Source organism: Protomyctophum parallelum (genome assembly GCF_964188405.1).
Source record: "Protomyctophum parallelum genome assembly, chromosome: 18".
Classification (NCBI taxonomy): domain Eukaryota; kingdom Metazoa; phylum Chordata; class Actinopteri; order Myctophiformes; family Myctophidae; genus Protomyctophum; species Protomyctophum parallelum.
This window is the reverse complement of record NC_139716.1, coordinates 46,174,970-46,187,469: the sequence shown is the minus strand read 5'-3', so window position 1 is coordinate 46,187,469 and position 12,500 is coordinate 46,174,970. Positions and strand designations below refer to the sequence as shown.

The following is a 12,500-nucleotide window of genomic DNA, read 5'->3' as shown; positions in this document are numbered from 1 at the left end:
GTGTGACTGTGTGTGTGTGACTGTGTGACTGTGTGACTGTGTGACTGTGTGACTGTGTGTGTGACTGTGTGTGTGACTGTGTGACTGTGTGACTGTGTGTGTGACTGTGTGTGTGACTGTGTGACTGTGTGACTGTGTGTGTGACTGTGTGTGTGTGTGTGACTGTGTGACTGTGTGACTGTGTGTGTGACTGTGTGTGGTCACTGTGGTGACAGGTGTGTGAGAACGGTAGAAATGAGTTAGCAGAAATAATAGTATTTATTTCCGTTAGTTTCCATAATAGTTCCATAATAGTTCCACATATTATCCACCGTGTTTTGAGCTTGTAGATCTGATACTGCTAATTAGGGGCGTTAACCCATTCTGACCTGAGATCAGATTCTAAAAATGTCTTCTACATCCTGACAGTGTTCATTCTGACTTGAGATCAGATTCTAAAAATGTCTTTTTAGTCTGACAGTTTTCTGAAAAAGCTATGTTTCTATAGCCTGGCTCCAGCCCCTAAATCGCTATAGCCACATTAAAAATGTATGTTCAGGCGATTCAGGGTCTGGTGACGCTCCCGAAGGAGGTCTCAGACTCGGCTGGAAATCCAACCGACGAATCAGCGTCGTTTCAACTCGATGGCGTCAAACAACAGCGCCGTCCAGACACAAACAAACATGGCTGCCCCCACTGCGGTGACTCACGGCCGTATCAATCTGGCTATTTAATCGACGTATGATAAATAGTTTCTTTGAAGACACGAGCGGTTTTATAAACATCGTCACCCGACATATTTTACCGCTTTTGTTTACATGCTAGTAGCGCTCGTTGGCTGTGTTTGTTTGGTTAGCAAATGGGTTAGCCATAGCCACATGATTGACACAATGCCATCTGCTTTCCTACTATTCTGATTGGTTGGTATGAACCAATCACCGAAGACTGCGTCTTTGGCAACGCCCATCCCAGAAACGGTTGTAGTAGGGAGGGCGTTCAGACTGAATAATGGAGTGAAACGAAATGAAAATTCAGGCTGAGTGTCAGGCTAATGTTTCTATGTCAGTCGTTCTTCGACTTTTCAAAAATAGCAGACCTACAAGCTCTTAGCGCGCCACTCAGTGGCGCGCTATGAGCTTGTAGATCTGCTATTTTTCAATAGCTAAAGCATAACACGATGCTATAACACCAAAATGGGTCCTCGCCCCAAAATGGATTAATTTACACAAACAATCACACCGATTTACAATGTAGTCGTTTATCAAACGCTCTTAATCCATACGTCGAGGTTTTGCTACATTTTGTCGACTTTGCGGCTTCTTCTTTTTTTGGGGGGGGGGATGGGGGGGGGGTCACTTTTAACCCAGTTCTGTTGATGAGCTCCACTTCCTGCTTCCTGTTTCCTGGTGACGTGATGGAGGCAGGAAGTCAGTGGAGACGAGGATCGGTGGAAAGTAACTAAGTACATTTACTCAAGCACTCAAAAGCAGGGAGACATGGCATGGGAGCGACACACACACACGCACGCACGCACGCACGCACACACACTATGGGGAGAGGTCTTCAGACCACCAGGGTATACACACACATTACAAGATTTTTGGGGTTCTCAGCTGCCCCCCCCCCCCCCCCCACACACACACACACACACACACACACATACCCCCGCCGCGATTAAACACACACACCCAGATGAGCAATGTGAGGAACGTGACCACGCCGCTCCGCTAGGCTCCTGCTGTCCGGTGATGTTTCTGACAGTTGAGTCCTGAGGGGGGGGGGGGGGGGGGGGGGGGGTGTGTGTGTGTGTGTGTGTGTGTGTGTGTGTGTGTGTGTGTGTGTGTGTGTGTGTGTGTGTGTGTGTGTGTGTGTGCGTGTGCGCGTGCGTGCATGTGTGTGTGTGCGTCTCAGCTGCTACTGACCACCTGCTCTGTGTGTGTGTGTGTTTAATCTGTCTTCTAAGCCAGTGGTTCCCTAAGTGTGGTCCGGGGACCCCCCGGGGACCCCCAGGGGTCCTTGAGGGAGTTCCAGCTAAATGATAGTTGGGGACCAAATGTACCCTCATGGGTCTGTGCCTCAGAGAGTTAAATTAACAGTCATTTTACATTATAAATTGGGGTCCCAGAGGTAGAAATGCCATTAAATGGGGGTCCGTAGACTAATGCATGTCAAACTGGGGGGTCCTTGAAATGAAACGGGTTGAGAATCACTGCTCTCTTATGGGGGTCCCTGGGGGTCTCTTATGGGGGTCCCTGGGGGTCTCTTATGGGGGTCCCTGGGGGTCTCTTATGGGGGTCCCTGGGGGTCTCTTATGGGGGTCCCTGGGGGTCTCTTATGGGGGTCCCTGGGGGTCTCTTATGGGGGTCCCTGGGGGTCTCTTATGGGGGTCCCTGGGGGTCTCTTATGGGGGTCCCTGGGGGTCTCTTATGGGGGTCCCTGGGGGTCTCTTATGGGGGTCCCTGGGGGTCTCTTATGGGGGTCCCTGGGGGTCTCTTATGGGGGTCCCTGGCATACGTTTTCAAATGGGGGTCCACAGGGCTAATGAGCATCATTTTACGGGTCCTATTTCTAAAGCAGTTCTCAAGCCTTTTCATGTCAAGGACCCCCCCCCCCCCCCCCCCCCAACTCTATTCACTAAGGAATATTGTTGTTGCCATTTTGCTGTATTGATGTTGGTGCCGTTAGGAGAGATAACAGGAAAACAGTTCTCAAAGTGGGGTCCGGGGACCCCCAGGGTGCCGTTAGGAGAGAGAACAGGAACACGGTTCTCAAAGTGGGGTCCGGGGACCCCCAGGGGACCCCCAGGGGACCCCCAGGAGAGAGAACAGGAACACGGTTCTCACTTTGAGAGCCACTAGTTTCTACACAACGCTGTGGTGAACCGCTCTCTAATCATTTACTCATCTTCCTTTTCACTTCCTGGAAGTGAACGAGTCGTCAAACTGTTGTTATGCAGCGTTGGCATGGCAACGGCAGCTCCGCTCAAACATTCTGTTGGAGCATATTTGGGGTGGGGGGGGGGACTTCTTCTCGGAGCCGTGTGTGTGTGTGTGTGTGTGTGTGTGTGTGTGTGTGTGCGTGCGTGTGTGTGTGTGCGTGCTAGGGCTTATCGAGTACCCGGTATCAATAAGCTTTGGGCTTATCGAGCCTGTTATGGAGCATATAGCGTTCAATAAATAAATCGAATCATCCACGCTGGCCACAAACATGTCGAGCTCCATGGCTAGACTCACACCGTGCGCGGTGGCATTTTAAATAGATCCATATAGACCCACACCAGGCGCGGTGGCATTTTAAATGCGGAAGTGTTGCTATAGCCCAGATCTGGTCCATGTCCGCCCCCCCCCCCCCCCATCATGGTGGATGCTGGCCCAGAGGAGAGGAGGGGGGCCTTTAGGGGTCTTTGTTGTCTCCATAATGGCCCCATTCTCCCTCTCCTCCTCATGAAGCATGGAGACCCTCCAATTAAGGCTTCAGACACACTGGACACCATTGTGACACTCAGTGGTGTGTGTGTGTGTGTGTGTGTGTGTGTGTGTGTGTGTGTGTGTGTGTGTGTGTGTGTGTGTGTGTGTGTGTGTGTGTGTGTGTGTGTGTGTGTGTGTGTGTGTGTGTGTGTGTGTGTGCGTGTGCGTGTGCGCGTGTGTGTGTGTGCGACTGTGCGTGCGTGCGTGCGTGCGGGGAAACAGTCATCCTGACTAGTTCTCCCCAAAATGTGTCATTTCTTCCTTTCCTATCGATTATTCATGTTGGTTTTAGTCACACTCCATCTGTACCAGTAATGACCACTGGTCACTCCATCTGTACCAGTAATGACCACTGGTCACTCCATCTGTACCAGTAATGACCACTGGGAGTTCCATCTGTACCAGTAATGACCACTGGTCACTCCATCTGTACCAGTAATGACCACTGGTCACTCCATCTGTACCAGTAATGACCACTGGTCACTCCATCTGTACCAGTAATGACCACTGGACACTCCATCTGTACCAGTAATGACCACTGGACTCTCCATCTGTACCAGTAATGACCACTGGACACTCCATCTGTACCAGTAATGACCACTGGGAGTTCCATCTGTACCAGTAATGACCACTGGTCACTCCATCTGTACCAGTAATGACCACTGGGAGTTCCATCTGTACCAGTAATGACCACTGGTCACTCCATCTCAGTCGTAATGACTGTTTTTACACTTTTTACACGCTGAAAATAGCCGATCTACAAGCACACAACGCGACGCGTTGTGTGCTTGTAGATCGGCTATTTTCAGCATGCAACCAAATGTAAAATGACTTCTACTGGATCTCTTGTCCACTAGTCCCTTCCTAACATTTTAGTCTAGTTTTTATTTTTTGACGAAATTGTCAGTATATTTAGTCTTAGTTTTAGTCACCGTAGCTTAGTTTTCATTTAGTTTCCATTTAGTTTTCTTCAGTGGAAAAAGGTAGTCGACGAACATTTTTCGTCTTAGTTTTAGTCGACGAAAACAACACTGCTACACTGACCATATTAACTCACAAACAGAATGTAAGCCATGAGTTATGCTAATGCCCCCCTCCCCCTCCCCCCACAGCTATTCAAACAGCCCCTCTGTTCCCACACCCACTTACAGCGTGCACGCACACACACACACACACACACACACACACACACACACACACACACACACACACACACACACACACACAGCCTACTTACAGTGTAACTGAGAGAAACAGATAGGATATTTTATGGTCAAACTCACTCAGTTTCTGTTTGTTTTGTTTTGTTAAAGACAAACCTTAGACAAACTTCACGTGAGAGAGAACGAAGCGGTCATCTGTTTATCTGACCGCGCCGTTAACACAGCCACGTGTTTCTCCTTTAATGTGTAACCAAGCGAACCCAATATCCTGACCAGTATGGAAGTCACTGACTGACCGGCTCAGTCACACTGTATTGTGTCAGTAATCTACACTAGTCCTTACCCGTTCTGAATATATGAACAGCAAATCATGTTCAGTGTGCGATGTAATGGATCACATTACTGATAGGGGGGGAATTGTTTACAGATGGTCTTGGGAAGTTGGGTTTTGCACAAAAGTATAGGCTAATTAAATGCTGTAGTACAATCATAAGTACACCATTAATAATAATAATAATAAAACTTTATTTGTATAGCACCTTTCATGACATGAAATGCAGCTCAAAGTGCTTTACAGAACAATGGAGAATAAAAGAAAAGCAAGGCAACGACATTAAAAAACAAGCAGTAATGCAGTACAGTGAGGACATGAAAGATAAAAAATAAAAGATCAATTAAAGGCAATGTTGTAGAAGTGGGTCTTGAGCTGAGCTTTAAAAATGTCTACAGAGGCTGCCTGTCGAAGGTACAGTGGGAGCTTGTTCCATGCCGATGGCCCGTAGAAGCAAAAAGCTGCTTCCCCGTATTTTTTAGTTGCCATTTTTTTGGGCAAAGCGAGCAGGCCGGCGGTGGAAGACCTTAGGGGGCGGTTTGGGACATATTTGATGTGTGATGTAAATAATGGTGGTGATATTCTGCCTATAAATGGAAGTTATTGAATATTTTCAAGTTCGGTGTTGCACTTTGTAGACGGTCCCTAACCGCTCACCGTCTGCTGCCCATGGAGATATAAGCTATTAAACGGTGAACGCGGAGGTTGGCTTTTTGGGCTTCAAAGAAAGTTGTAGTTTGTTCTTTATATAATCAGGATAAGAATTTGATGTTTTGTGTGATTTAGGAACGTGTCGTTGTCATTGCATCTGTCTGTATGTATTTTGTCATTGTGTTTTTCCGATGGCACGGGATCTGTCTTCCCCAAACGTCTCCATTTGGCCACCCCGAGACCCCGACAGATAAGCATTCCGTTTTGATCGTGCTGTTCAGTGTGTCACGCAGCCACGCAGGGCTGTAACCTGTCGTTGTCAGTGTCCAGGCCTTCAGCACAGGGCTGTAACCTGTCGTTGTCAGTGTCCAGGCCTTCAGCACAGGGCTGTAACCTGTCGTTGTCAGTGTCCAGGCTTTCAGCGTGCATGTAGCCCCCATGTAGAGGGGGCGGATAGTGTGGTCTCGAAACAGTGTGTGTGTGTGTGTGTGTGTGTGTGTGTGTGTGTGTGTGTGTGTTCACATTAACATGCCTCCGTCCAACTGTCGGAGCTTTCAGGTGCCTGTGCCACGCAACCCGGCCGCGATGCTTCCCCAAAGAAGAAGTTATGTCGACTGACGCAAGAGTAGCTGTACTATATGGACCGAGTTGTTCTCCTCGTGTGGGTCTGATGCCTGCCTGGGGGCGGTGTGAAAAGGGGGAAGTGCGTTGGAGAATGCAAGGGGAATGTTTTGCGCCGGAAACTGTGTCCCAGTATTAATCTGTGTCCGTCCCAACATGCATTTCACTGGTGACACTGGTGACACGTGATTTGCGGGGAGATGAGTTGTTATTTCATATAAATGGGTATTGTACTGTAAATATTAGAGATGCAACCGATCCGATATTATATCGGTATCGGCCTCCGATCCAGCTTAATTAATGTATCGGAGATCGGATTTGATACACCGATACACGCTCCGATACAGGATGGGGGACAGGGACACGTGTTTAATGTTTACAGTCCGTCCTGCACAGACAGTGCAGTGAGCGAATCCAACCTCCAGTATGTACAGACTGCAAACAGAGACTATAGAAAAAAGCCCCACTAAGGTGCAATATGCAAGAGAATGGAATCACTTACAGACATAACATTAATAAAAGTATAAAGTTTACCCGTCATCGCACGGATGATGACGGATCAGTCAAATCACTGCATGCGCAGTTCAGTTGTGTGGTGGAGCCTGATCATCTAGCTGCGTTCTGACATTGTTGATGAGATTGCTCTTGTAATCCATTCTTCTGCTATATATTTACTGCGCACACGTGCTGTTTAGCGCTATGTGATTCAATCTTTGTAACTTTATTATTGCCATTGAAAAAAATGCTGCTGTGACGACGCTGCTGTGACGACGACGATGATGAAGAATAAGCGCGTCGTCGTCGCGGTAAAATCCGTCTTTATATAATTGGCTCAGTTATCAAACCATGACATTGTTGTCAGAAGCTCAAACACTGATTCATATTGTAAGTGTAGTGCAATTCTTAAGACAGACAAGAGTTTGCAAACTAAAGTAGCAACACAACACCAGCTAGCACCATAACAAACGTCCTGAGGTATTTATTTTCTCCCCGAGTCTGTCAGTAAGGCTCAGGGCTTTTGTCACATGAAAGCGCAGCTGATTCCCGGCATCGCATTAGGGGTAAAAAGGTACCACGTGTATATAGCAATAATAATAATTACTATTATTATTATTATTATTATTAATAATAAACCATAGAATGAATTAACAGGTTACATGCAGGCATCACTTTAGGGGTAAAAATGTACCTTTGCACATAATAATAATCCATAGTATTAATTAACAGGTTGCCATTCCCTTAAGGTTTACAGGTTAAACAGTTCATATTCTTATTTTTACAGGTTAAACACTTAACCATAAACATCCCCTCTTTGAATTTTTTTTTATTCATTTGTTTTGCTATGTAGCCTACAGCAAATATCGGATCGGCAAATATCGGATATCGGGAAATTTCAAAATTAATATATCGGATCGGATCGGAATTGAAAAATCAGTATCGTTGCATCTCTAGTAAATATGACATGAATATGAATGCAAAGTAGTGGTTGAGGTGTGGACAGGCTAGCTGTTGGTGTTGTGCATGGTGAGATGTGTGCAAACGGTGTGGTTTAGTAGGAGAAGACGGCCAAAGGATGCAACACACACACACACACACACACACACACACACACACACACGCAGCGCCAAATTGTATAGGGCAGTCTTTGTTGTGTTGCGGCGGTAGCTAGAGGAAGCATGCCAGTGGGGTAACGGTGAGAACGGTGGCCTGTGATGCAGGTGTCGCCAAGGGGCGGAGGTGTGTGAGGGTGCGAGGTTAATTCACTAATAAATTCATTAATGTGTCAAATCGAAAAAAAGGCTTCGTTACGCCCTCCATATTCATATGGTCAATGCCTGTGTGAAAAGTGGGAGCGATTGGTGCAGGCATGAATACTTTCTTCTTCCAGTCACTAGTTTAAAGTCTCATTTATAATGTCATAATATTCTTTTTGGAAAATTATGGTCCCATTAATTAAAAAAATGACCATAAAGTCGCGTATGTTCTGAGGGGCGTGGCTACCGTTACAGTCTATGATCGGGATTCCCCTCCCACTCAAGAGTCTTCTCCTCCCACTCGAGTCAAAATAAAAACCAACGGAGAAGAAGGGGGGAAGTCCCGCCTCGTTGTCTGGGCAGCCAATGACCAGCTGGTACAAAACGGAGCCAGCCAATGGCCAGCTGGTACCAAAAGATGGCGACTTACATCAGGAATTAGCATATCATTACAGGCTTCATTTTACGTTCATGTTAGACCCGGGGAACGCTTTGTCCATATTTTTTACAGTCTATGAATGACCCAGAGGGCTCCTGAACACAACATACATGTAGCTGTAATGTCCCAGGGCTCCTGAACACAACATATGTGTAGCGTGTAGCGGTCTCAGGGCTCGACGCGCCTCCTGGTTTCGACTTGGCAGGAAAAGTGATATGAAGATTATAGTTTATGGTTTTCGGTTGCTTGTGTTTTCAGCTAAATTTAGATTGGGTCTAATTATACTTGAGGCTTTGTATGAAGCGATGAATGACGGTCAGCAAAACCTTACATTTTGCTTTCATTCGTATATCACTCGTACAACTGTAGTCGCCTGGAGTTTAACCCATTCTGACCTGAGATCAGATTCTAAAAAATGTCTTCTACTTCCTGACAGTTTTCCATTCTGACCTGAGATCAGATTCTAAAAATGTCTTCTACATCCTGACAGTTTTCCATTCTGACCTGAGATCAGATTCTAAAAAATGTCTTCTACATCTTGACAGTTTTCCATTCTGACCTGAGATCAGATTCTAAAAATGTTCTTCTACATCCTGACAGTTTTCCATTCTGACCTGAGATCAGATTCTATAAAATGTCTTCTACATCCTGACAGTCTTCTGAAAAAGCTATGTTTCTATGTCAGTCGTTCTTCGATTTTTTTCTAAAATAGCAGACCTACAAGCTCATAGCGCGCCACTCGGTGGCGCGCTATGAGCTTGTAGGTCTGCTATTTTTCAATAGCTAAAGCATAGCATAATGCTAACACCAAAATGGGTTAAGCTGGTCATTAATTAAACAGAAAACTACCTTTCCTTTAAAAAGCTTTGCCGGTTTATCGATGAAATGATTTGGACGTTTGGCGGTGTTTGAATAATTACGTGTCAATCAAGTCTTTCCTTGTCATAAAAAAGGACTAACATGGAAACCTCATAATGTCCAAAACTGTTCATTATCAGGATGACATCATCATAACAGATGGAGACCTGCCAGCCAGTATGAGAGAGAGAGGCTAGCCTACATGATGTATGAGAGAGAGAGAGAGAGAGAGAGAGAGAGAGAGAGAGAGGCCAGCCTACATGATGTATGAGAGAGAGAGAGAGGCCAGCCTACATGATGTATGAGAGAGAGAGAGAGAGAGGCCAGCCTACATGATGTATGAGAGAGAGAGAGAGGCCAGCCTACATGATGTATGAGAGAGAGAGAGAGAGAGAGAGAGGCCAGCCTACATGATGTATGAGAGAGAGAGAGAGGCCAGCCTACATTATGTATGAGAGAGAGAGAGAGAGAGAGAGAGAGAGGCCAGCCTACATGATGTATGAGAGAGAGAGAGGCCAGCCTACATGATGTATGAGAGAGAGAGAGAGGCTAGCCTACATGATGTATGAGAGAGAGAGAGAGGCCAGCCTACATGATGTATGAGAGAGAGAGAGAGAGAGAGAGAGAGAGAGAGAGAGAGGCCAGAAGCAGCCTTTAGAAAAGCAGCTTCGCCCTTAGAAGTGTGTGTGTGTGTGTGTGTGTGTGTGTGTGTGTGTGTGTGTGTGTGTGTGTGTGTGTGTGTGTGTGTGTGTGTGTGTGTGTGTGTGTGTGTGTGTGTGTGTGTGTGTGTGTGTGTGTGTGTGTGTGTGTGTGTGTGACTCATAACCTCCTAAAGATCTTAAAACATGACATCATACTTAGTTGGCTTTTGGGTGTCCTGCACAACAGATCAGATCTGTGGAGCATTGTGTGAGTTTGTAGATCAGATCTGTGGAGCATTGTGTGAGTTTGTAGATCAGATCTGTGGAGCATTGTGTGAGTTTGTAGATCAGATCTGTGGAGCATTGTGTGAGTTTGTAGATCAGATCTGTGGAGCATTGTGTGAGTTTGTAGATCAGATCTGTGGAGCATTGTGTGAGTTTGTAGATCAGATCTGTGGAGCATTGTGTGAGTTTGTAGATCAGATCTGTGGAGCATTGTGTGAGTTTGTAGATCAGATCTGTGGAGCATTGTGTGAGTTTGTAGATCAGATCTGTGGAGCATTGTGTGAGTTTGTAGATCAGATCTGTGGAGCATTGTGTGAGTTTGTAGATCAGATCTGTGGAGCATTGTGTGAGTTTGTAGATCAGATCTGTGGAGCATTGTGTGAGTTTGTAGATCAGATCTGTGGAGCATTGTGTGAGTTTGTAGATCAGATCTGTGGAGCATTGTGTGAGTTTGTAGATCACATCTGTGGTGCATTGTGTGCGTTTGTAGATCGGCTATTTTCTCTGCAGGTCCGACTCTGTTGCACGACAACATCACAGTTTAAACGGGCAGGTCAGGTTGAGGCCTCCTGGTGGCGCTATAACAGGACAGGTCTCCACCAGGGCAGGTCAGGTTGTGGCCTCCTGGTGGCGCTATAATAGGACAGGTCTCCACCAGGTCAGGTCAGGTTGTGGCCTCCTGGTGGCGCTATAATAGGACAGGTCTCCACCAGGTCAGGTTGTGGTCTCCTGGTGGCGCTATAATACGACAGGTCTCCACCAGGTCAGGTTGTGGTCTCCTGGTGGCGCTAGAATAGGACAGGTCTCCACCAGGGCAGGTCAGGCTGTGGCCTCCTGGTGGCGCTATAATAGGACAGGTCTCCACCAGGGCAGGGCAGGTTGTGGCCTCCTGGTGGCGCTAGAATAGGACAGGTCTCCACCAGGGCAGGTCAGGCTGTGGCCTCCTGGTGGCGCTATAATAGGACAGGTCTCCACCAGGGCAGGTCAGGTTGTGGCCTCCTGGTGGCGCTATAACAGGCCAATGTGAAAAGGGTGGGACCAGGGGGGCAGTCAGACAGATATTTTGTGAAGCCACTAAGGAAATCGGGATTTCCTGAAAGTTCATATAATGGCCTGTTGTGGCGCTGTCATTGGGCCCAAAAAACCCATATCTCCATAGAGATCCATGTATTTGGGCCCAACTTCACCTAGACTGTATTACCTTAATAAACATGGTCATGAATACTTTCTGCTTCCAGTCACTAGTTTAAAGTCTCATTTCTAATGTCATAATATTCTTTTGGGAAAATTATGGTCCCATTTATAAAAAAATGACCATAAAGTCGCGTATGTTCTGAGGGGCGTGGCTACCGTTACAGTCTATGATCGGGATTCCCCACCCACTCGAGTCAAAATAAAAACCAACGGAGAAGAAGGGGGAAGTCCCGCCTCGTTGTCTGGGCCAGCCAATGGGCCAGCTGGGCCCAAACGGATCTAGAAAGATGGCGATTTACAATTCAAGGACTGACAGGCTTCATTTTACGTTCATGTTAGACCCGGAGAACGCTTTGTCCATATTTTTTACAGTCTATGGGTGGGATATATTCCTCAGCATAGTAGGAAAGTCTGTGAAAGATTTCATGTAAATTTGCGAAAAAGCTGCGTTCATGATTTAATCAGACCAGTGTGTGTCCAGTGGAAACCTCGTATGGATCTGATCTCAGGTCAGAATGGGTTAATCAGACCAGTGTGTGTCCAGTGGAAACCTTGTATGAATCTGATCTCAGGTCAGAATGGATTAAGGCTTTTTTCTTGACCTTATTTTATGTGTCTTGTGTTTTGCAGCCCCCCCCCTCCCCCCTCTGATGATGGACCTCAGACACTAAACCCAAACCAACCCTCTGACGACTCTACCTCCGTCCAGGAGATGGCCTCCTCTGAGGGGGGCCCAGCGGGGGGCCCCGGCACGGTGGTGGGGGGCCCCGGGGGCCCCGAGGAGGAGCCGCTGGACCTCTGCTCTCTGGAGATACAGCGGAACTACGAGGTCATCCCCGCCGTCATCTGCTCCATGTGCTGCCTGTTTGGGATCATCTACTGCTTCTTTGGTAGGTCTGACTGTCTGTCTGACTGTCCTGTCTGTCTGTCTGTCTGTCTGTCTGTCTGTCTGTCTGTCTGTCTGTCTGTCTGTCTGTCTGTCTGTCTGTCTGTCTGTCTGTCTGTCCGTCCGTCCGTCCGTCCGTCCGTCCGTCCGTCCGTCCGTCCGTCCGTCCGTCCGTCCGTTTTAGGTTATATCATTTTATTACAGAACCTTTTGGAGCTTCAGAGAATAAAT

At 47.0% G+C, this 12,500-nt stretch overlaps 1 protein-coding gene across 1 annotated transcript in view; it reads left to right on the top strand.

The window, feature by feature from the left end:
* Positions 1-12,034: 12,034 nt before the first annotated feature.
* LOC310875327 (transmembrane protein 198-like) overlaps positions 12,035-12,500 on the top strand; it is an 18,793-nt gene continuing 18,327 nt past the window's right edge. The window contains exon 1 of the mRNA XM_083788525.1: positions 12,035-12,273. Coding sequence (XP_083644651.1) covers positions 12,096-12,273 — 178 coding nt within the window. The 5' untranslated portion in view covers positions 12,035-12,095. The remainder of the gene's footprint in view (positions 12,274-12,500) is intronic.